A 26,460-nucleotide genomic window follows, 5' to 3' on the forward strand; every position below is an offset into this window, starting at 1 on the left:
TGGAAATAAAATATAGCTTCAGACTAAACATTTTTCACTCAGTTCCAGGTTGGATGGTGCCACGTGGAAAGTGTTCATGATTCTTTTATTCAAAAACACTCAAACAACAGCGAAACCGAAAGTGCACAGTTCTGTCAGGCTAAGACACTAAACAGAAAACAAGATCCCACAACCTAATGGTGGGGAAAAGGGCTGCCTAAGTATGATCCCCAATCAGAGACAACGATAGACAGCTGCCTCTGATTGGGAACCACACTCGGCCAAAAACGAAGAAACAGAAGACATAGAATTTCCTACCCGATTCACACCCTGACCTAACCAAACAGAATAATAAGGATCTCTAAGGTCAGGGCGTGACACTCTCTCACTCATCTATCTATCCTACCCTGCCTTTCTAAAGTCTTCGAAAGCCAAGTTAACAAACAGATCACTGATCATTTCAAATCCCACTGTACCTTCTCCGCTATGCAATCTGGTTTCAGAGCGGGTCATGGGTGCACCTCAGCCACACTCAAGGTCCTAAACGATATTATAACCGCCATCAATAAAATACAATATTGTGCAGCCGTCTTCATCGACCTGGCCAAGGCTTTTGACTCTGTCAATCGCCACATTCTTATTGGCAGACTCAACAGCCTTGGTTTCTCAAATGACTGCCTCGTCTGGTTCACCAACTACTTCTCAGATAGAGTTCAGTGTGTCAAATCGGAGGGCCTGTTGTCCGGACCTCTGGCAGTCTCCATGGGGGTGCCACAAGGTTCAATTCTTGGGCCTACTCATTTCTCTGTATACATCAATGATGTCGCTCTTGCTGCTGGTGATTCTCTGATCCACCTCTATACAGACGACACCATTCTATATACTTCTGGCCCTTCTTTGGACACTGTGTTAACTAACCTCCAGACGAGCGCCAACGCCATACAACACTCCTTCTGTGGCCTCCAACTGCTCTCAAATGTTAGTAAAACCAAATGCATGCTCTTCAACCGATCGCTGCCCGCACCCATCCGCCCGTCTAGCATCACTACTCTGGACGGTTCCGACTTAGAATATGTGGACAACTACAAATACCTAGGTGTCTGGTTAGACTGTAAACTCTCCTTCCAGACTCACATTAAGCATCTTCAATCAAAAATGTAATCGCAACAATGCATCCTTCACCCATGCTGCCAAACATATCCTCGTAAAACTGACTATCCTACCGATCCTTGACTTCGGCGATGTCATTTACAAAATAGCCTCTAACACTACTCAGCAAATTGGATGTAGTCTATCACAGTGCTATTCGTTTTGTCACCAAAGTCCCATACACTATCCACCACTGCAACCTGTATGCTCTCGTTGGCTGGCCCTCGCTTGATATTCATTGCCGAACCCACTGGCTCCAGGTCATCTATACGTCTTTGCTAGGTAAAGCCCCACTTTATCTCAGCTCACTGGTCACCATAGCAGCACCCACCCGTAGCACGCGCTCCAGCAGGTATATTTCCTCCTTTGGATGCCTTTCCTTCCAGTTGTCTGCTGCCAATGACTGGAACGAATTGCAAAAATCACTGAAGCTGGAGTCTTATATCTCACTCACTAACTTTAAGCATCGACTGTCAGAGCAGCTTACCGATCATTGCACCTGTACACAGCCCTTCCGTAAATAGCCCTCCCAACTACCTCATCCCCATATTGTTTGTTTTTTTGCTCCTTTGTGTGAGTAGAGATACTGGGGTGCATTCATCTTCTGCACATCTATCACTCCAGTGTTTTAATTGCTAAATTGAAATTATTTTGCCATTATGGCCTATTTATTGCCTTTACCTCCCCAATTTGCACACACTGTATATAGAGTTTTCTATTGCATTATTGACTGTATGTTTGTTTATCCTATGTGTAACTCTGTGTTGTTTGTGTCGCACTGCTATGCTTTATCTTGGCCAGGTCGCGGTTGTAAATGAGAACTTGGTCTCAACTAGCCTACCTGGTTAAATAAAGGTAAAATTAAATTAAACTCATGAATCAGATTATACTAAATCCATCACCGGAGGGCACACTTTTCGTCGCGTGCACTACTAACATTTCTTCATTCCAGCCACAAGGGGGGGTATTGATTATGATACTGAGCCGAGTTGTCTGCTTCTGGCTGCTAGTCTGCCCATCATCATCATTCTCTCATCGTCGGGGTCTGGCTGGCTGGGATAGCAGAAATTGCTGGTTGTTGTATTTGCGTCGGAACTATCAAAACTCAATCGCTTTGACTGAAAGATGTGGGATTAAAAGAGAATAAATGGTCAAAATACCTCCCTGGGTTTAATTTGTTCCACGATACTGCCACCACTTCGAAATGTCGGGGAAAATAGAGAGTAAACCAGGTAAGCACGGCTTGACTGGACTAAATAGCTAACGGCAGCTAGCGAGGGTTTCCACTAAATAACACAGCTACAAATTCAGATTCCACAGCCACAAAGTCAAAATATAGCCTTTTGGTCTTAATTTAAGGTTAGGGTTATTACGGTTAGGTTGGAAATATGAGTTGAAAAGATAAATTGTATAAATGGGCGGGGTTTAGGCATAATTAGGATTTTGTGGCTATGTTAACTAGTGACGACCTCTCACTAGATGCTAGTCAGTCTGATTTGTCTGCCTTTTTTCTTCTCGCTAGAAATACGGCCGCATCACCCACCAAATTTTCACATTCTGTCGTAGCGTTAGCTAGGTAGCTACTACCTAGTCAATATTGGCCAAACATTCAATCAGTGTTTAACTAGCTAATATTAGCTAGCTAACCAGGCAAAGTTAGATTGCTAGCATTGGCTAGCTACATGGTAGCCTAGCTAACTGAGTTAACGTGATTGAAATGGGAAAACACAACTTACATATTTTGTTACAATGTTGCTATAAATCTATTCGCATTTAATTAGTTATCTGTCTCGCTATTTTTTTTATTCTGAAAAGAGCTGGTGGCGAATTTATAGCATGTCTAGCAAACTAGCTAGCTAAGATAGCTAGCTTAGGAGCTAGTTAACCTCCGCTGTCGAGCTACAGTCTGCTGTAGCCCGAATTGAAACTTGTTTGACAGTATTGATAGTAACTTTAACAAGGTAGCTCGTTAATTATAGCTACATCATAATATAGTTTGCGTGTCACTGTTACTTTTAAAATACACAGTGACAATAGCCGTCATTCATTCTAGGCTACCTGATAAATAGGGTCTAGCTAGCAATGTGGTAGTAGTGTTTCTCCATCCCTATGATTTACAGCCAGTAGCTGTCAAGGGTTGGTTTATTACCCTCCACCACCTGCTCTGACCTTCCTGATCAGGGACTAGCTATTCGAGGAGAATAACAAGTACTTTGTCTAATTCACAGTGTGAGAGTCTTTCTCTTCTCATGGGTTATGAGAACTAGTGTGAGTCATAGTTCACTGAAAACCTTCCTACATCCTCTTTGGCTGGAGAGAGTCACTTCTCACTACTTCAGTCAAGTGTCCCCATCTGTAGCCAGTATGTATGTGTTCTATGTATTTAGTGAGTTGACACTAGAGAACTAGTTGAGACTGCTAAGGAGTCAGTCAACCCATCATTTTTGCCACCTTCAAATGAATTGGGTGTGTTTATGATGAAATGTGTTACTCATACCTGCCATACGATTCAGGAATGATTCGATTAAAGTTTATACTGTTTCAGAGAAGACTTAAGGCCTATTGATTTGCTCTCTGTTGGGTTGTTGTGGGTTTAGAAATGGTCATACATCTGGAATTCTAATTGGCAGGGCCAGCACTAATCTCAGGAGGTGTTGTTCACTACTGGTTCATGGTGAACTAGAAGTGGTAGGATCAGGATGTCCTTGTTGAGTGTGTGCTGTGATTCTGATCAGTGGCTGCTGGTTGGTGTTGGTTGAATGACTGTGGACAAGCTAACGCATTAATAACAGTGTTAACTCATCGGATGTGTAATTACAGTGGTGTTCAAATGAGCTGATTAGATATAATCTCCTCTAGTCTTAAATGGCCATTGGCAACACATTCCTTTTAGATTGATGAAAAAAATGGTGTTGGTTATCTCGGAGTGCACATTAAGAGCTTCCCAGCAGTGGTTGTCAGAGGAAGGCCTTCTTGCTGCCATACAAAGAAGACCCTGTCCCTTTGGGCTCGAACCAGGGACCTTCTGCACATCAACAATATGCACTCACAAAGCAGCGTTACCTATCACTCCAAAAAAGCCTTGGTCCTTGCGGCGCAAGGAATATAACTAGCTTACTTCAAGTCTCAGGGGGAGTTTCATCACTTGCACAAGGGATGCTACTAGCATACCGCCCAACAAGCTAGCAATTCCAAATGGGCTTGGCTACACAGATGGGAGGGGGGAATTGCGGTACTGTGTTTTATTTTAAATTATGTCATTTTTATGTTTTGCAGGCTAAATGTTACCAGTGCCGGCAGATCAGTTTGGAACAGTCTGAGGCCCTATTGTATTTGTGTTCTCTCTTGTAGCTATGATTCTTGATACTTTCCCACTGAGAGATAACTATAGAGGCTATGTCTTTGTGGCAATTTTTTTTTTTTTTTTTTTTTTTTACAATTTACCTTCATCTTCAGTATTCCTCCCACTAGTTCTCTGCAGTTCCTCTTGGTCTAGGGCCGTATCCACAAAGCGTCTCAGAGTAGGAGTGCTGATCTAGGATCTGTCCATATAATCATATTAATTATGAACAAAACCCCCAAAACTGATCCTAGATCAGAACTGCTACTCAGAGACGCTTTGTGGAAACGGGCCCTGATAAGTTCTGATGCATCATTATGCGTGACCTACATTTGTGGTTCTTTTGGGGGGCTACTTCCCTGGGGCCGAGCTCCCTGCCATCTTGGACCTCTATAACAGGTGGTGTCAGAGGAAGGCCCTTAAAATTGTCAACGACCGCTAAATAGTTAACCAAATAGCTATTCGGACTATCTGCTATTTACACTAACTCTTTTGATTCATCACATACGCTGCTGCTACTGCTTATTACCTATCTTGTTGCCTTGTCACTTCCGCCCTACCCATATGTCCATATTTACGTTAATTACCTCGTACCCCTGCACATCTACTCAGTACTGGTACCCTGTGTATATAAACCAAGGTATCGTTACTTTTTGTATTTATTCCTTGTGTAATTATCTTTCTATTATTTGTATATTTTTCTCTGCATTGTTCGGAAGGGTCCGTAAGTAAGCATTTCACTGTTAGTCTACACAATTTGATTTGATAGACAGTTGGGATAATGGGACAATTCTAAGTGCAACGCATTTCTCATCCCTGAATTGATGTAAGTTTTTTTCCGAGCCATATCTCGCGCCAGTTCCACAGTGTCTTAATATACACAGGAATGCTGTCCGACCCTAGTGCCAGCTGTAAGCAAGTGGAACGGATCTGCTGGCTACAGTCATGCCTGTTCTGGCCTCACCTTTCTTTACAACCATGGTGGAGAGATTTCCACTCTTGCACAGAGACCGAGCAAACAGGGGAGTGGTTACTGCACCCTCTTGCTCATGTAAATGTTATTTTCAAGTTAGCTAGAGTGGCTGTTGCAGATGGATATATAGCAGTCATGCCATGTTAAAAGTAGCTAGGAACAGTTATTCTCTACATTCAAAATAGTAATTGAAGAACTAAGCTAAGTTCCAGTAGCATTGTGTTCTAGTTAAATGAGTTTTGAAATAGAAGAGGAAGTAATGAGTAGGACCCGGAAGTTCTGAAACAGGCTATGAAGGCTAATGTCTAAATGTATCTATTACAGGAAGTGAAATGGTTCAGCCCTCACAATGTTGGAAACTGATGCCGTGGCCATATAGGCTTGGTTATATTTTGGTTTAATAGTCAGGCTGCTTGAAGACCTGAGAGCAAAGTGACCCTTTATAGCTTGTGGAGCAGCGGGACATGTCAAGGAAGTACATTCAACAACATCAGAGAGCAGTCAGAACCCATACATACAGAGGCTCCTTTTGGCATTTCAATGTCATGGTGTTGGTTTAAAGTAGGAGCAAAAAGGTGTTATACAGAGGAAACCGAAACATTGGTCCTGAATTTGGACATCTGCCTGTTCTGTTTAAGTTAACGCTGACATGAAGGCACAATGTTTTACTACCTCTTTATTATTATGATTTCTGATGATTGATCCCTAGTTATTTTTCTATTTTATCTTGACCTCATTTGTTGTTGAATGTCCATAGATGGATCAATTCTGATCAATGAATTCATTTTTTCTTAGTAACTCAACCACTGCTCAATTGTTTTTGTGCCCTATCTGCTATTGGGTTATTGCATTGGAGTGTTTCTTACAACTCATTATAATGACCTCTGTGTATTAGCCTACTTGATGACTGGGTGTGTCGTAGATGTTGCTGGCAGTAGATGTGAGCAGCAAACGTAGGCCTTTTTGTATTGCTTCAACCTGTCTACACTGCTTAAATCAATGAGCAACTCAATGTTTAGGCTAGGTAAAATATGGGGTGCTTATATTTGACCTGTTTCACACGTGTAACCTGTACAAGTGTGTGGTGTGTAATGCAAAAAACACATTTCCATATCCCACTGAGACACCCTCAGAGAGTGGGGTCACGGCATGGGATCAGCCATTATTGATGGCGACCCGGGAGCAATTAGGGTTAAATAGGGTTAAGTGCTCAAGGGCAGATCGATAGATTTTTCCTCTAGTCAGCTCTGGGATTCGAACTACCAACCTTTTTGTTACTGGCCCAACGCTCTAACTGCTAGGCTACTTGCCGGTGTAAGCTGTTTATTGAAAGTCTTGACTGAAATAATAGTGTATAGTTATTGTACTGGGACTGGGAGTACATACAGTCTTTATTCACACCCACATTTGTGTCCGCCGATCCTGATGATCACTCTTATCGCTGAATGCAGAAATGATATGACGGCAATAGATTTTATTAATTTCTCCTGGAGACCTAGTGGGCATTAGCGAGGTTCACGGCGTTGTTGTCCTTTCCGCATGATGCTTGTCTACCATTGGACACGTGTCCGAACTCCGATGAATGTAAGGCCCCTGCTGCTCAGGCAAGACTTGAGTTGAGCAGACAAGCAGTTGCCACAGGTGTCTCCAGGCGAAGAATTGAGCTGAGCAGACAAGCTGTTGCCACAGGTGTCTCCAGGGGCAGAATTGAGTTGAGCAGACAAGCTGTTGCCACAGGTGTCTCCAGGGGCAGAATTGAGTTGAGCAGACAAGCTGTTGCCACAGGTGTCTCCAGGGGCAGAATTGAGTTGAGCAGACAAGCTGTTGCCATGGACGTCTCCATGGGCAGACTTGCGGTGTGCAGCAGCACTCCACACCGTCTGACCTCGGGTCTGCACCGATGTGGAACTAACAGAGCTTTTGTGGAAACCACTGCACATTAGGAGGCTCAAGTGTAGCACTGCACAGGGAAAGGGAATCATAACATGCATAGATCTAGTTTTTATATTGCTACGTGACATGTATATGAAATTACAACACACCCAGTGACAATCATAGTTTTTCTCCATAGTTTTGAAAACTGCCTCTTAAAGGAGAAGTTAACTTAATTTGAACAGAATTTGTATTTTGGATGGAAATGGCATGTTATAGAAGTACCCAGATCCTTTTTTGCACTCATTTTTGAGAAACTTATCCCACTAGATATACTTCCTCGTGCTCGCTCAGCAGTTGTGCACACAGGTTGCACAGAGAAGTATCATTCAAGTTGCACAAAATAGAATATAACTTTGCAGATAAAGTTCGTAATGACACAATTTCATGTGTCCAACATCAAAAGGCCTGCATCACTGTACTGAGAGTGTTGTCGTGTCTAAAATGACTTATTTGGGGCGTTTGTTCATGTTTTATCTGTGCCCCAGCAACTGCTGAACGAGCACGCGGAAGTATATCGCTGGTGGGGTAAGTTTCAAGTGAGATCGCATAAAAAGTGTCTGGGCACTATAAAATATCCACACCTCTGGTATGCTCCCATGGTGATTCAGTGATCAAACTCAATTCAATATGTATTTTTTTGCGTCTGATAAGAGGGAGCATACCAGAGTTCCAGACTAGAGGTCGACCAATTAATCAGGATGGCTGATTTAATTAGGACCGATTTCAAGTTTTCATAACAATTGGAAATCAGTATTTTTGGGTGCCGATTATTATAATAATTTTTTTATACCTTTATTTAACTTAGCAAGTCAGTTAAGAACACATTCTTATTTTCAATGACGGTCTAGGAACGGTGGGTTAACTGCCTTGTTCAGGGGCAGAACGACAGATTTTCACCTTGTCAGCAGCTCCGGGGATCCAATCTTACAACCTTACAGTTAACTAGTCCAACGCCCTAACCACCTGCCTCTCATTGCACTCCATGAGGAGGCTGCCTGTTACGCGAATGCAGTAGAAGCCAAGGTAAGTTGCTAGCTAGCATTAAACTTATCTTTTAAAAAACAATCAATCAATCATAATCACTAGTTATAACTACACATGGTTAATGATATTACTAGTTTATCTAGCGTGTCCTGCATTGCATATAATCGATGCAATGCTGGGGGATGATTTAACAAAAGCGCATTTGCGGAAAAAGCACAATCGTTGGACGACTGTAACCTAACCATAAACACCAATGCCTTTCTTAAAATCAATACACAGAAGTATATATTTTTAAACCTGCATATTTAGCTAAAAGAAATCCAGCTTAGCAGGCAATATTAACCAGGTGAAATTGTCACTTCTCTTGCGTTCATTGCAATCAGAGTCAGGGTATATGCAGCAGTTTGGGCAGCCTGGCTCATTCCGAAATAATTTGCCAGAATTTTACGTAATTATGACAACATTGAAGGTTGTGCAATGTAACAAGATTATTTAGACTTAGGGATGCCACACGTTAGATAAAATACCAAACGGTTCCGTATTTCACTGAAATAATAAACGTTTTGTTTTCGAAATGATAATTTCCGGATTCGACCATATTAATGACCAAAGGCTCGTATTTCTGTGTGTTATGTTATAATTAAGTCTATGATTTGATAGAGCAGTTTGACTGAGCGACGGTAGGCACCAGCAGGCTCGTAAGCATTCATTCAAACAGCACTTTCGTGCGTTTTGCCAGCAGCTCTTCACTGTGCTTCAAGCATTGCACTGTTTATGACTTCAAACCTATCAACTCCCGAGATTAGGCTGGTGTAACCGATGTGAAATGGCTAGCAAGTTAGTGGGGTGCGTGCTAATAGTGTTTCAAACGTCACTCGCTCTGAGACTTGGAGTAGTTGTTACCCTTGCTCTGCATGGGTAATGCTGCTTTGAGGGTGGCAGTTGTCGATGTGTTCCTGGTTCGAGCCCAGGTGTGAGCGAGGAGAGGGGCGGAAGCTATACTGTTACACTGGCAATACTAAAGTGCCTAGAAGAACATCCAATTGTCAAAGGTATATGAAATACAAATAGTATAGAGAGAAATAGGCCTATAATTCCTATAATAACTACAACCTAAAACTTCTTACCTGGGAATATTGAAGATCCATGTTAAAAGGAACCACCAGCTTTCACATGTTCTCATGTTCTGAGCAAGGAACTTAAACTTTAGCTTTCTTACATGGCACATATTGCACTTTTACTTTCTTCTCCAACACTTAGTTTTTGCATTATTTAAACCAAATTGAACATGTTTCATTATTTATTTGAGGCTAAATTGATTTTATTGTATATATAATAAGTTGAAATAAAAGTGTTCATTCAGTACTGTTGTAATTGTCATTATTATAAATACAAAAACTCGGCATTGGCTTTTTTTGGTCCTCCAATAATTGGTATCGGTGTTGAAAAATCATAATCGGTCGACCTCTACTCCTGACTCCAATTAGCTTTTGGAGAAGTCATTAGCCTAGGGGTTCACATAATTTAAACAATCACAGTGTAGGTTGTAAAAAAGTATCTATTCAATATAGACAAGAAAAATACAGTTATTCGTATGTTATTAGTTTAACACACTGTGTCTGTCCATTGTTGTGACTAAGATGAAGATCAGATCAAATTTCTGACTAATTTATGCAGAAATCCAGGTCATTCCAAAGGGTTCACATAGTTTTTCTTGCCACTGTACATCCAAAATACAGATTTGGTTCAAATTAAGTGAACTTCACCTTTACCATTGCCTGATCATCCATTCCGTAGCTATTTCAGAAAGATGTTTACCATGATCTACCCTTGGGAAGACAGAGATTTACTGGGATCTGATAATCAACCTTTTCCTGTATAACATTCTCACATCATAGTTTCCAAACTGGTCAAAGCAACCTAGTTAGCCAGACGATGACTTGTTGTGACTCTATTTTGGAAACTCATTCATTTTGTTCACTGCTGGCAGCAGGCAGTCACAATCACAACAACCTGCCTGTTTTAGCGGAAGGGTGGCACATCCCCAGAGACTGATGGGCAAAGCGAGGAATTCACAGCAAACACTGGATGAGATGAGCAGTGAATGGACATCCAGACTGCATTCATCCTCATTGACTCTAAAGGCAGAATCATTTCACCCCCTGTTGTGAAGCCTGCTGATTCTCTCTCTAAAGCCATTGACCTATCCCTGGCAGGAGTCCCATGCTTCTGTACACAACGGAAGAGCAGCACAATCATTGGTGTTTATTTATGTACTCAATATCCAGTTTCAACCCCCCCTTTTCACCCATTTAGTATGGGTATGCCAGCAGCATAAAGCTTTTGTTTTCAGTTTCTCTGCAAATCTTCACTACCTCGCAGAGAAGGGGAAATGGGCTGTATCCTGTATAGGCTACCTGAGGTGTTTTGAATGCTGTGCTGTGCACAACTAGTGCCTTCCGAATAGGCTTCACTGATGCATAATGTAGCTTAGCTCATTAAGCCCCTCTGTTCAATTTTAGTTTGTAGTCAAATAATATTTCACTTTTGTTTAAATAGTCTGGTTTTCAAGGGAACCTCACTTAAATTACAAACTTAAGCTACATACACTGAACAAAAATACAGTATAAATACAACATGCAACAATTTCAAAGATTTTACTGAGTTACAGTTAATATAGGCCCTAAATTCATTCTGCCCTAATCTACGCATTTCCCATGACTGGGAATATGTATATGCATCTGTTGGTCACAGATACCTTAAAAAAAAAAAAGGTAGGAGCGTGGATCAGAAAACCAGTCAGTATCGGGTGTGACCACCATTTGCCTCATACAGCGCGACACATCTCCTTCATATAGAGTTGATCAGGCTAATGATTGTGGCCTGTGGAATGTCCCACTCCTCTTCAATGGCTGTGCGAAGTTGCTGTGTATTGGTATCCCAAAAATGCTAAATGGGTGACTTCTGGTGAGTATGCAGTCCATGGAAGAACTGGGACATTTTCAGCTTACAGCACACAGATGAGCTTCCCTGAGATGGTTTCTGACAGTTTGTGCAGAAATTCTTTGGTTATGCAAACATACTGTTTCATCAGCTGTGGGCTGGAATCAGCGACCCCGCAGGTGAAGAAGCCTGTACTTCCGGTGCTGACAGAGATGGCCGCCTCGCTTCATGTTCCTAGGAAACTATGCAGTATTTAGTTTCCTTATGTGTTATTTCTTACATTGTTACCCAAGAAAATATGATGTTTTATTACATACAGTCGGGAGGAACTATTGGAAATAGGAGCAACGTCAACTCACCAACATTAAGACCAGGAATACGACTTTCCCGAAGCGGATCCTCTGTTTGGTCCACCACTTAGGACAATGGATCAGATCCTCTGTTTGGTCCACCACTCAGGACAATGGATCGTAGGGGATCCTCTGTTTGGTCCACCACTCAGGACAATGGATCGAATCCCAGCCGGCGACACAAAACAACGGTGCTGCAGACGGAGCAGTCTTCTGGTCAGGCTCCGTAGACGGGCACATCACGCACTGCTCCTGAGCATTCTACTCGCCAATGTCCAGTCTCTTGACAACAAGGTAGACGAAATCCGATCCAAGGGTTGCCTTCCAGAGAGGCATCAGAGATTGTAACGTTCTTTGTTTCACGGAAACATGGCTCACTCGGGATACGTCATCAGTCGGTACAGCCACCTGGCTTCTTCACGCAGAAACAAACATCTCTCTGGTAAGAAGAAGGGCGGGGGTGTATGCCTTATGATTAACGAGACGTGGTGTGATCATAACCACATACAGGAACTCAAGTCATTTTGTTCACCTGACCTAGAATTGCTTACAATCAAATGCCGACCGCATTATCTACCAAGAGAAATCTCTTCGATCATAATCACAGTCGTGTATATCCCCCCAAGCAGACACATCGACAGCCCTGAAAGAACTTCATTTGACTATATGTTAACTGGAAACCACACATCCTGAGGTTGCATTTATTACAGCTGGGGATTTTAACAAGGCTAATCTGAAAACAAGGCTCCCTAATTTTATCAGCATATCAAATGCACGACCCGTGCTGGCAAAACCCTGAATCATAGAATAACAATCTTCCACGTCGCATATAAAGCCCTCCCCCGCCCTCCTTTCGGAAAATCTGACCACGACTCCATTTTGTTGCTCCAAGCCTATAGACGTAAACTAAAACGGGAAGTGCCCGTGCTCAGGTCTGTTCAACGCTGGGCCGACCAATCAGGTTCCATGCTTCAAGATTGCTTCGATCACGTGGACTGGGATATGTTCCGCATAGCGTCGGACAATAACATTGATGAATACGCTGATTCAGTGAGCGAGTTTATTAGCAAGTGCATCGGTGATGTTGTACCCACAGCATTCCCCAACCAGAAACCGTGGATTGATGGCAGTATTCGGGCAAAACTGAAAGTGCGAACCACTGCTTTTAATCAGGGTAAGGTGACCGGAAACATGACCGAATACAAAAATTTGTAAGTCGCTCTGGATAAGAGCGTCTGCTAAATGACTTAAATGTAAATGTAAACAGTTTAGCTATTCCCTCCGCAAGGCAATCAAACAAGCTAAGCGTCGGTATAGAGACAAAGTAGAGTCACAATTCAACGGATCAGACACGAGAGGTATGTGACAGGGTCTACAGTCAATCACTGACTACAAAAGGAAAGCTACCCCCTTTGCGGACCACGGTGTCTTGCTCCCAGTCAAACTAAACAACTTTTTTGCTCGCTTTGAGGACAATACAGTACCACTGACACGGCCCTCTACCAAAACCTGCGGGTTCTCTTTCACGGCAGCCAACGTGAGTAAAACATTTAAACGTGTTAACCCTCGCAAGGCTGCCGGCCTAGACAAGCCCTTAGAGCATGCGCAGACCAGCTGGCTGGTGTGTTTACGGACATATTAAATCAATCCTTATCCCAGTCTGCTGTTCGCACATGCTTCAAAAGGGCCACCATTGTTCCTGTTCCCAAGAAAGCGAGGGTAACTGAGCTAAATGACTATCGCCCCATAGCACTCACTTCCGTCGTCATGAAGTGCTTTGAGAGACGAGTCAAGGACCATATCACCTCTACCTTACCTGACACCCTAGACACAATACGATTTGCTTACCGCCCCAATAGGTCCACAGATGATGCAATCACACTGCACACTGCCATAACCCATCTGGACAAGAGGAATACATAAGTAAGAATGCTGTTCATCGACTACAGCTCAGCATTTAACACCATAGTACCCTCCAAACTCGTCACTCGTCTCGACCCCTGTCCTGTGCCACTGGGTACTGGACTTCCTGACGGGCCGCCCCCAGGTGGTGAGGGTAGGTAACAACATCTCCACCCCTCTGATCCTCAACACTGGGGCCCCACAAGGGTGCGTTCTGAGCCCTCTCCTGTACTCCCTGTTCACCCATGACTGCATGGCCATGCACGCCTCCAACTCAATCATCAAGTTTGCAGATGACACTACAGTGGTAGGCTTGATTACCAACAACGACGAGACGGCCTACAGGGAGGAGGTGAGGGCCCTCGGAGTGTGGTGTCAGGAAAATAACCTCACACTCAACGTCAACAAAACAAAGGAGATGATCGTGGACTTCAGGAAACAGCAGAGGGAGCACCCCCTTATCCACATCGACGGGACAGTAGTGGAGAAGGTGGAAAATTTTAAGTTCCTTGGCGTACACATCACGGACAAACTGAAATGGTCCACCCACACAGACAGCGTGGTGTAGAAGGCGCAGCAGCGCCTCTTCAACATCAGGAGGCTGAAGAAATTCAGCTCGTCACCAAAAGCACTCACAAACTTTTACAGATGCACAATCGAGAGCATCCTGTCAGGCTGTATCACAGCCTGGAAAGGCAACTGCTCCGCCCACAACCATAAGGCTCTCTAGAGGGTAGTGAGGTCTGCACAACGCATCACCGGGGCCAAACTACCTGCCCTCCAGGACACCTACACCACCCGATGTCACAGGAAGGCCAAAAAGATAATCAAGGACACCAACCGCCTGAGCCACAGCCTGTTCACCCCGCTATCATCCAGAAGGCGAGGTCAGTACAGGTGTATCAAAGCGGGGACCAAGAGACTGAAAAACAGCTTCTATCTCAAGGCCATCAGACTGTTCAACAGCCATCACTAACATTGAGTGGCTGCTGCCAAGATACTGACTCATCTCTAGCCACTTTAATAATGTAAAATTGATGTAATAAATGTATCACTAGCCACTTTAAACAAGGCCACTTTATATAATGTTTACATACCCTACATTACTCATCTCATATGTATATACTATCCTCTATACCAGGGGTGTCAAAGTCAAATGGACGGAGGGCCAAATAAAAAATTTAGCTACAAGCCGAGGGCCGGACTGTTCGAATGTTCATTGAAAAATTTTTAAATGACGCATATAGTCTAGTGAACCTAATTGAACCTACTGAAAACCTAACAAATATATTCCAATATGATCAGATAAATAAAGCAATATTTTCTTATGGCTCTGTCAGTAATCTTTAATTTTCAACAGACACAAAAGACAAATTTCCTTTATATAAAAATCCCCATAACATGAACATTAAATAAAAGAAACCGGTATTCAAGGCACCATCAGTAGCCTATATTTTCTATTTTGCAAAAGTGGGCTAAATTTACTTCAAAGAAAAAAACAATAATAGCAATTTTCTATCATCCACTCAACTGAAATATTTTTAAAATATAATTGGATTGAAATACAATAAAATAAAGTGCAAAAATCTATTAATCAAAAACAACACTTTGTTTAAGGAGAAGTAACATGCAGTGAAAACAAATAACAAAAACTCCTCTGTCACGCTTAGGCTGGAGTCCACTCCGCGGATGAAAATTGACAACTGGGCAATGTCAGAAATGTCGGTGCTCTCATCCACAGCCAAGGAATATGCAATGAAATCTTTTCCCTTTTTCACAAGCTGCTCTTTTAGATTGATGGACAACTGGTCTACTCTCTCGGCAATGGTGTTTCTGCTCAGACTCACATTTAAAAAGAGTTGCCTTTTTTCTGGGCAAACTTCGTCACAAACTTTAATCATGCAGTTTTTGATGAAATCCCCCTCCGTAAATGGCCGGGCTGATTTAGCGATCTCTTCTGCCAAAATAAAACTGGCCTTGACAGCAGCCTGGCCTTGTGATTTGGCTTTTTTGAACAGAGCCTGTCGAGATTTGAGGCCTCGTTTTAATTCCTCTGCCTTTTGTAGCCTTTGTTCCATGTCCATATTCTTGTTTTTGTCCGCGTGTTTCGTTTCATAATGTCGTCTCAGATTATACTCTTTCAGTACCGCCACACTTTCTCCACACAGAAGACACACAGGTTTTCCAGCTACCTCCGTGAACATATACTCCGACTCCCACCTTGTTTGAAACCCCGGTTCTCAGTGTCCACCTTCCGTTTTGCCATTTTTGATGGGTATCTGAAAGTTAATTTTACTGTGATGCTGACGACTGCTGTGCCAATAAATATTGAAATGAAGCAGCCTACTGCTCGGTGCGTCACCGTTGCATTGTGGGAAATGTAGTATTGGTGCGTGTAAAAGATCTGCGGGCTGCCGGCTTGCTGCGGTCTGCGGGCCGGTTCTAATAATAAATCAAGATCATCCCAGGGGCCGTAAAAAACCTTCTCGCGGGCCGGATGTGGCCCGCGGGCCTTGACTCTGACATATGTGCTCTATACCATCTACTGCATCTTGCCTATGCCGTTCGGCCATCGCTCATTCATATATTGTTATGTACATATTCTTATTCTTCCCTTTACACTTGTGTGTATAAGGTAGTTGTTGTGACATTGTTAGGTTAGATTACTTGTTAGATATTACAGCATGGTTGGAACTAGAAGCACAAGCATTTCGCTACACTCACATTAACATCTGCTAACCATGTGTTGGGACAAATAAAATTTGATTTGGATGTGAAGGTCCTGGGCTGGCACGGTTACATGTGGTCTGCAGTTTTGAGGCCGGTTGGACGCACTGACAAATTCTCTAAAATGACATTGGAGGTGGCTTATGGTAGAAAAATTAACATTACATTCTCTGGCAACAGCTTAGGTGGACATTCCTGCAGTCCGCATGCCAATTGCACACTCCCTCAGCACTTGAGCCATCTGTGGAATTGTGTTGTGTGACAAAACTGCACATTTTAAAGTGTCCTTTTATTTCCCCAGCACAAGGTGGACCTGTGTAATGATCATGCTGTTTAATCAACTTCTTGATATGCTACACCTGTCAGGTGGATGGATTATCTTGGTAAAGGAGAAATGCTCACAAACAAGGATGTAAACAAATTTGTGGACAAAAATCTTAGAGAAATAAGATTTCTGTGCATATGGAAATATTCTGGGATCTTTTATTTCAGCCCATGAAACATGGGACCAACACTTTACATGTTTTGTTTATTTTTGATCAGTGTATTTATTTCCTTACCTTGTTATCAGTCTATGGAAAGGAGAGACTATAGTCAACATGTTTGGGTTTGTTTACGTAGCCACTGCCACAATCCGCTAACTGTAGTTAGCAACTTCCTCCAAACTGCACACAGAGACATAAAAATGGTATCCACGAGTTCATCTGGGAAGTAGATAAATGGCTTCATTGCCGTAATCCTGAAGTATCCCCTTAAGGTCAGCGGGCTAACAGTCTTGTGTAGCACAGAAGTCCGGGTTGGTTGGTTTTGAACCCAATCGGTCACACAGGCATGCACAGTGCAGCACCGCCTGCAGTCAACTCTTAGAGGGCCGTGATGGGAGCCAGATTGTTTGGAGATCATGAGAAAACATGTAGTATTGTAAATAAACTGCTTGTTGCCATAGCAGTGGTCTATTCGGGGTGTTGGGGTTGTGGGGAATCGCTGCTCTCATAACAGTGAGCACGAGTGAGGGTACGCCTTTTGTCATGTAGTGTGTTAAGTCACCACTTAAACACTCCCAAATAAAGAGTCCCATGTGCAACACATCATTCCGCAGAAGGTTCTCTCATAAAGCTGATGTCATTGTGTCCCAGCCCCTTTGTCTGTACGGGTTGCTAAAGGATTAATTTGGGCCATGGACTTCATGCAGTTGACAATGAAAAACAGGCAGATTTGTTTTATGTACTCTACAACGTATTTTAGGTTTTGAGGGTAACCATTATTTCTATACAGTTGAAGTACAGTACATGTTATTTTTTATGAGGACCGATTACAAGGCTCTCACTCATATTATGCAGTTAAGGTGAGGTAGGTCTATCTATTATCTCACTCTGACAAAAATTCACTTTTGAAGAACACATGCACAAAATCTTCAGAGGATCTCTCATATTGATTGTTCTTCAGAATTTACGTGCTTACTATTTCTTATAGGCCGAAGTTCTGAACAAATGCAGTTGGGAGAGGTTGTGTTTCATTAAATGAAACTTCCATAGTTTGACGTGTGGTGTCTCAAAAAGTGACTTTCTAACTAGTGTTCTCTCAATTCACGCTCCCTTGATTATGAAGATTAGCGGTTCTTCTCTTAACTCTGCCTTTCTCTTCTTTCCCTCTCCTCCTCAGACTCCCAACGCTCCCATTTGTCTTCCTTCACCATGAAGCTTATGGACAAGTTCCACTCTCCCAAAATCAAAAGGACACCCTCAAAGAAAGTCAGTAAGCCGCCTTTAGAACATGGCGTCAAGACTGCGGAGAAACCTGCTAACAAGGTGTGTTTAATGTACACTGCTCAAAAAAATAAAGGGAACACTTAAACAACACCATGTAACTCCAAGTCAATCACACTTCTGTGAAATCAAACTGCCCACTTAGGAAGCAATACTGATTGACAATAAATTTCACATGCTGTTTTGCAAATGGAATAGACAACAGGTAGAAATTATAGGCAATTAGCAAGACACCCCCAATAAAGGAGTGGTTCTGCAGGTGGTGACCACAGACCACTTCTCAGTTCCTATGCTTCCTGGCTGATGTTTTGGTCACTTTTGAATGCTGGCAGTGCTTTCACTCTAGTGGTAGCATGAGAAGGAGTCTACAACCCACACAAGTGGCTCAGGTAGTGCAGCTCATCCAGGATGGCACATCAATGTGAGCTATGGCAAGAAGGTTTGCTGTGTCTGTCAGCGTAGTGTCCAGAGCATGGAGGCGCTACCAGGAGACAGACCAGTACATCAGGAGACGTGGAGGAGGCCGTAGGAGGGCAACAACCCAACAGCAGGACCGCTACCTCCGCCTTGGTGCAGGGAGGAGCACTGCCAAAGCCCTGCAAAATGACCTCCAGCAGGCCACAAATGTGCATGTGTCTGCTCAAATGGTCAGAAACAGACTCCATGAGGGTGGTATGAGGGCCCGACGTCCACCGTGCAGGACGTTTGGCATTTGCCAGAGAACACCAAGATTGGCAAATTCGCCACTGGCTCCCTGTGCTCTTCACAGATGAAAGCAGGTTCACACTGAGCATGTGACAGACGTAACAGAGTCTGGAGACGCCGTGGAGAACGTTCTGCTGCCTGCAACATCCTCCAGCATGACCGGTTTGGCGGTGGGTCAGTCATGGTGTGGGGTGGCTTTTCTTTGGGGGGCCGCACAGCCCTCCATGTGCTCGCCAAAGGTAGCCTGACTGCCATTAGGTACCGAGATGAGATCCTCAGACCCCTTGTGAGACCATATGTGGGTGCGGTTGGCCCTGGGTTCCTCCTAATGCAAGACAATGCTAGACCTCATGTGGCTGGAGTGTGTCAGCAGTTCCTGCAAGAGGAAGGTATTGATGCTATGGACTGGCCCGCCCGTTCCCCAGACCTGAATCCAATTGAGCACATCTGGGACATCATGTCTCGCTCCACCCACCAACGCCGCCACGTTGCACCACAGACTGTCCAGGAGTTGGCGGATGCTTTAGTCTGGGAGGAGATCCCTCAGGAGACCATCCGCCACCTCATCAGGAGCATGCCCAGGTGTTGTAGGGAGGTCATACAGGCACGTGGAGGCCACACACACTACTGAGCCTCATTTTGACTTGTTTTAAGGACATTACCTCAAAGTTGGATCAGCCTGTAGAGTGTTTTCCACTTTAATTTCGAGTGTGACTCCAAATCCAGACCTCCATGGGTTGATAAATTTGATTTTGTTGTCAGCACATTCAGCTGTGTAAAGAAAAAAGTATTTAATAATAATATTTAATTCATTCAGATCTAGGATGTGTTATTTTAGTGTTCCCTTTATTTTTTGAGCAGTGTATATATCTCTCCCTCTACATAGACCTCAAGCTTTTGCTGTGCCCATCTCAAAAATTGCAATTAGTTGTTGATTTATATCCTACAAGAAAACAGAGTGAGACTGAAGGCAGAGTGACAAAGCTTCATGTTATGCAATAATCACACAACCAAGATGCCATTAATAAAAGTAATGCCACGCCACCAAGTTCACGATTGTTCTCACGTTGTCTTACTATTACAGAGTCTGAGTCGGTTAGAGGAGCAAGAGAAAGACGTGGTCAGTGCCTTGCGTTACTTCAAGACCATCATTGACAAGATGGCGGTGGACAAGAAGGTGCTGGAGATGTTACCAGGCTCTGCCAGTAAGGTCCTGGAGGCCATCCTGCCTTTAGTCCAAGTGGATGCAAGGATCCAGCACAGGTGAGTCTGGCCCAGGGGAGATACACTTTCCTCATCAATCTACACACAATACCCCATAATGACAAAGCAAAACATTTTTCTATAATGTATTTTGCAAAAAACTGTTTTTCCTTTGTCGTTATGAGCTATTGTGTGTCGATTGAGGGGGGAAAAATATTGAATCAATTTTAGAATAAGGCTTTTTAATATAACAAAATGTGGAAAAGGGGAAGGGGTCTGAATACTTTCTGAATGCACTGTATCTGGAGCTTGTTGGCCCATTGAGGATTTTTAGACAACGCTTCAACCGTCACGAGATGAGATCCAGCCAAATGTCATTTTAAGGTTGCTGATTATATTAGTTTTAAGGTTGAAATCATGAGGAACTTTCAAAGACTGATACAGAATTGCCAACCAACCATGGAGTGTTTTTGTCAGTCTGTTAGCCCAATCTTTCCTCTGGGGTGTTCACAGCTCGGGGGTGTCCTCCTGTCTGAACCGTGTGTACCAGAGTCTGGGCAATCTCATCCGTTGGTCTGACCAAGTCATGCTGGAGGGGGTCAACCTGGAAGATAAAGAAACCATCGTTACCGTCACCACTGTGATCAAGGCAGTGCTTGATGGTGTTAAGGTAATGTTAGCATACCAGACTGTCACCACTGTGATCAAGGTAGTGCTTGGCGGTGCTAAGGAAAAGTTAGCATTCCAGAAAACAAGTAAACATGAAATATGATAAATCGCAGATTATGTGTACCATTTAATGCACATTATGGTTTTTGGGGAAATGGTAGCCAGCCGAGTACTTAGTACTCTCTCGGTAAGAGATGGTAAAAATGGCTATTAAGTTGTCTAGCATTTATTAACTGCACACGGTGATTGTTCACAGGAGCTAGTGAAACTAACCATAGAGAAACAGGAGCATCCTTCCCCCACGTCTCCTGTCAAACCAGTGCCAGTGGCCACCCCACCCGAGAGGTGAGTGAGCCACGGAGGGCATCAATACACTCCTCCACTAACCTCATTTTCTCATATGTTCAGTAAATACAGTGGGGCAAAAAAGTATTTAGTCAGCCACCAATTGTGCAAGTTCTCCCACTTAAAAATATGAGAGGCCTGTAATTTTCATCATAGGTACACTTCAACTATGACAGACAAAGTAAGTATTTGGTCACCTACAAACAAGCAAGATTTCTGGCTCTCACAGACCTGTAACTTCTTCAAGAGGCTCCTCTGTCCTCCACTCGTTACCTGTATTAATGGCACCTGTTTGAACTTGTTATCAGTGTAAAAGACACCTGTCCACAACCTCAAACAGTCACACTCCAAACGCCACTATGGCCAAGACCAAAGAGCTGTCAAAGGACACCAGAAACAAAATTGTAGACCTGCACCAGGCTGGGAAGACTGAATCTGCAATAGGTAAACAGCTTGGTTTGAAGAAATCAACTGTGGGAGCAATTATTAGGAAATGGAAGACATACAAGACCACTGATAATCTCCCTCGATCTGGGGCTCCACGCAAGATCTCACCCCGTGGGGTCAAAATGATCACAAGAACAGTGAGCAAAAATCCCAGAACCACACGGGGGGACCTAGTGAATGACCTGCAGAGAGCTGGGACCAAAGTAATAAAGCCTACCATCAGTAACACACTACGCCGCCAGGGACTCAAATCCTGCAGTGCCAGACGTGTCCCCCAGTACATGTCCAAGCCCGTCTGAAGTTTGCTAGAGAGCATTTGGATGATCCAGAAGAAGATTAGGAGAATGTCATATGGTCAGATGAAACCAAAATATAACTTTTTGGTAAAAACTCAACTCGTCGTGTTTGGAGGACAAAGAATGCTGAGTTGCATGCCAAGAACACCATACCTACTGTGAAGCATGGGGGTGGAAACATCCTGCTTTGTGGCTGTTTTTCTGCAAAGGGACCAGGACGACTGATCCGTGTAAAGGAAAGAATGAATGGGGCCATGTATCGTGAGATTTTGAGTGAAAACCTCCTTCCATCAGCAAGGGCATTGAAGATTAAACGTGGCTGGGTCTTTCAGCATGACAATGATCCCAAACACACCGCCCGGGCATGAAGGAGTGGCTTTGTAAGAAGCATTTCAAGGTCCTGGAGTGGCCTAGCCAGTCCAGATCTCAACCCCATAGAAAATCTTTGGAGGGAGTTGAAAGTCCGTGTTGCCCAGCAACAGCCCCAAAACATCACTGCTCTAGAGGAGATCTGCATGGAGGAATGGGCCAAAATACCAGCAACAGTGTGTGAAAACCTTGTGAAGACTTACAGAAAATGTTTGACCTCTGTCATTGCCAACAAAGGGTATATAACAAAGTATTGAGAAACTTTTGTTATTGACCAAATACTTATTTTCCACCATAATTTGCAAATAAATTCATTAAAAATCTGGATTTTATTTTCTAATTTTGTCTGTCATAGTTGAAGTGTACCTACAGTGCCTTGCGAATGTATTCGGCCCCCTTGAACTTTGCGACCTTTTGCCACATTTCAGGCTTCAAACATAAAGAGATAAAACTGTATTTTTTGTGAAGAATCAACAACAAGTGGGACACAATCATGAAGTGGAACGACATTTATTGGATATTTCAAACTTTTTTAACAAATCAAAAACTGAAAAATTGGGCGTGCAAAATTATTCAGCCCCCTTGAGTTAATACTTTGTAGTGCCACCTTTGTAGTGCCACCAGCTGTAAGTCGCTTGGGGTATGTCTATCAGTTTTGCACATCGAGAGACTGAATTTTTTCCCATTCCTCCTTGCAAAACAGCTCGAGCTCAGTGAGGTTGGATGGAGAGCATTTGTGAACAGCAGTTTTCATTTCTTTCCACAGATTCTCGATTGGATTCAGGTCTGGACTTTGACTTGTCCATTCTAACACCTGGATATGTTTATTTTTGAACCATTCCATTGTAGATTTTGCTTTATGTTTTGGATCATTGTCTTGTTGGAAGACAAATCTCCGTCCCAGTCTTAGGTCTTTTGCAGACTCCATCAGGTTTTCTTCCAGAATGGTCCTGTATTTGGCTCCATCCATCTTCCCATCAATGTTAACCATCTTCCCTGTCCCTGCTGAAGAAAAGCAGGCCCAAACCATGATGCTGCCACCACCATGTTTGACAGTGGGTATAGTGTTCAGGGTGATGAGCTGTGTTGCTTTTACGCCAAACATAACGTTTTGCATTGTTGCCAAAAAGTTCAATTTTGGTTTCATCTGACCAGAGCACCTTCTTCCACATGTTTGGTGTGTCTCCCAGGTGGCTTGTGGCAAACTTTAAATTACACTTTTTATGGATATCTTTAAGAAATGGCTTTCTTCTTGCCACTCTTCCATAAAGGCCAGATTTGTGCATCATACGACTGATTGTTGTCCTATAGACAGAGTCTCCCACCTCAGCTGTAGATCTCTGCAGTTCATCCAGAGTGATCATGGGCCTCTTGGCTGCATCTCTGATCAGTCTTCTCCTTGTATGAGCTGAAAGTTTAGAGGGACGGCCAGGTCTTGGTAGATTTGCAGTGGTCTGATACTCCTTCCATTTCAATATTATCGCTTGCACAGTGCTCCTTGGGATGTTTATAGCTTGGGAAATCTTTTTGTATCCAAATCCGGCTTTAAACTTCTTCACAACAGTATCTCGGACCTGCCTGGTGTGTTCCTTGTTCTTCATGATGCTCTCTGCGCTTTTAACGGACCTCTGAGACTATCACAGTGCAGGTGCATTTATACGGAGACTTGATTACACACAGGTGGATTGTATTTATCATCATTAGTCATTTAGGTCAACATTGGATCATTCAGAGATCCTCACTGAACTTCTGGAGAGAGTTTGCTGCACTGAAAGTAAAGGGGCTGAATAATTTTGCACGCCCAATTGTTCAGTTTTTGATTTGTTAAAAAAGTTTGAAATATCCAATAAATGTCGTTCCACTTCATGATTGTGTCCCACTTGTTGTTGATTCTTCACAAAAAAATACAGTTTTATATCTTTATGTTTGAAGCCTGAAATGTGACAAAAGGTGGCAAAGTTCAAGGGGGCCGAATACTTTCGCAAGGCACTGTATGATGAAAATTACAGGCATCTCTCATCTTTTTAAGTGGGAGAACTTGCACACTTGGTGGCTGACTAAATACTTTTTTGCCCCACTGTATATATCAGACTTGATGGTAATTGTACAAGATGTAAAACAACATTAGTAAACAACTTGCATACCCACAGTGCTGCTGAGCCGCCTGCCAATGAGAAGGAGAGTCTGGACAAGAGCTCAGCCACGTCCCAATCTATGGAAGCCCTGACTGAACCCACTGGAGAGGAGGAGGAGGAGGTGGTGGCCCCACCAAAACCCCCTCTCCCTGGCCTCAAGATGGCTGAACACAAGTAAGAGCTCATTTCATGGAGATAGTGTCTGTTTCATAGCTTCAATATACAGTAGTTCATCAATGGAGCCACCCTATCACTGGCCCAGACATGTCGCTTCAGGCAAGTCCAAGTCAAGTCTCCAGTATCTCACCTCTCTTTCTTCAAATGGCACAGAGCTGCATATCAACCATTCTGCAGGATACCATTCCATTCTGCAGGATACCATTCCATTCTGCAGGATACCATTCCATTCTGCAGGATACCATTCCATTCTGCAGGATACCATTCCATTCTGCAGGATACCATTCCATTCGGCAGGATACCATTCCATTCTGCAGGATACCATTCCATTCTGCAGGATACCATTGCATTCAGACTTAATAAACTGCTTCGGAATGGGAAAAGTTTAACCCCTCATAAGATAATTTAATTGACTGCTCTCAGTCACAGCACAATGCAGGGTCAAGTCTGCACTGAAGTAAATGCAGTAGCCAAGTCACAAATCACTGTTAAGCCAAGACTCAAGTCCCCAACTCTGTATACTTGTTAGGCCTGCCGATAACGCAGCACACAGCTCTCTTGAAGCCAACACCAATTTATCAACTGAAAAACATTCAATGTATACCACTCATCACATTGAATGTCCTTGGATTACAGGCCAATGTGATTGCCGCTCGTCTCTTTACAAGAAGACAAGAGAGGTACAATAGCTGGGAAACTGTGTGTTATAAGTAGTCTTGATTCTTTAGAAAGCTTTATAGACTTTGAAGGGGGTAAAAAAGGGAAGTGTCAGAAATTAGACTTCCTCTGGAGAGGTAACTGTCACGGCACCATCTCTGACGCTCTTTTCTTTTGGGAGAAACTGTGCTCTCGGCAGAGGCTGGTGAGTTTACGGCCAGAGAGTGACGACAAGGAATGGAAATGGACCAGATTCCAGAGCCCACCACAAACACACTGGACAGCAGCATATCCAGACACTTATAAATCCTTAAAGGCTCTTTGTCTTTCCTTCTCTCTGAATTTCACTTATCCCGCAACTGGTGCGAGTAGCTCTTTGAATGTCACCTTGCACACAGCAGGTGCGGGTAGCTCTCTAAATTTCACCTTGCCCACAGCAGGTGCGTGTAGCTCTCTGAAAGTCACCTTGCCCACAGCAGGGTAGCCCTCGACAGCGGTCTGTGTGTCTTACGCAGGGGCACACTGCAGATTTTGTCCTTCTTTTTTGTGGTAATTCATTTTCATTTTTATCCTCCCTGGGGACTTGCCTTGTCACCCTCACCCCACTCCCTAACTGGCATAGAGTATATCCTCCACTTCTTCATCGCCACAGCTACCTGCCTGCCCTGCATCTTGTCATTGGGCCATCTGTGTGCACTGCTGTGTGGAAACAATTCAGTAGCTGCTGCTCTCTCCATCTCTATCTGTTTGTGGAGCGGGAAAAAGCAGCCAGGCAGTGACCCGTGCACTGCACATTTTTCCCATTGTTCTGCTACTACAGAAGGCTCTCGGAAAATGTCAGATATTGTATATTAACTCTCAACCCACCCAGGCCAGTGTCAGTGCTGTCTTTTCCTATCCTCCCTCCACCATACATACTACATAATACATACTACACAGTACACACAGAAGAAGTGAATCAGTCAGTGTACTGTGGCTAGGGCTGCATGCGTGGCTTTTGGAATACTTTGCATTGATGGACATTGCACGCTGCTTCATATTTAAATGTCACCTTCTTCTCCCCCTCCAGTCCTCCTGCTCTGCCTCCAAAGAAGCGCCAGTCTGCCCCCTCACCCACCCGGGTGGCAGTAGTGGCCCCCATGAGCCGCGCCACCAGTGGCTCCAGTCTTCCCATGGGCATCGGCCTCCACAAACAGGTACAGTGACTCCAGTCTTCCCATGGGCATCAGCCTCCACAAACAGGTACAGTGACTCCAGTCTTCCCATGGGCATCAGCCTCCACAAACAGGTACAGTGACTCCAGTCTTCCCATGGGCATCAGCCTCCACAAACAGGTATAGTGACTCCAGTCTTCCCATGGGCATCGGCCTCCACAAACAGGTACAGTGACTCCAGCCTTCTCATGGGCA

The 26,460-nt window shown here is 43.6% G+C and overlaps 1 protein-coding gene across 2 annotated transcripts in view; it reads left to right on the forward strand.

Annotated features, from left to right (window-relative positions):
- The first annotated feature begins 2,142 nt into the window (after positions 1-2,142).
- LOC135523785 (rap guanine nucleotide exchange factor 1-like) overlaps positions 2,143-26,460 on the forward strand; it is a 55,447-nt gene continuing 31,129 nt past the window's right edge. For both annotated transcript variants that reach the window (XM_064950731.1, XM_064950814.1), the window contains exons 1-7: positions 2,143-2,360; positions 17,945-18,090; positions 19,838-20,016; positions 20,470-20,626; positions 20,882-20,970; positions 24,233-24,391; positions 26,121-26,247. In XM_064950731.1, the coding sequence (XP_064806803.1) occupies positions 2,333-2,360; positions 17,945-18,090; positions 19,838-20,016; positions 20,470-20,626; positions 20,882-20,970; positions 24,233-24,391; positions 26,121-26,247 (885 nt within the window). In that variant the 5' untranslated portion in view covers positions 2,143-2,332. The remainder of the gene's footprint in view (positions 2,361-17,944; positions 18,091-19,837; positions 20,017-20,469; positions 20,627-20,881; positions 20,971-24,232; positions 24,392-26,120; positions 26,248-26,460) is intronic.

The sequence above is a fragment of the Oncorhynchus masou genome, chromosome 1 (assembly GCF_036934945.1).
Source record: "Oncorhynchus masou masou isolate Uvic2021 chromosome 1, UVic_Omas_1.1, whole genome shotgun sequence".
Classification (NCBI taxonomy): Eukaryota; Metazoa; Chordata; class Actinopteri; order Salmoniformes; family Salmonidae; genus Oncorhynchus; species Oncorhynchus masou.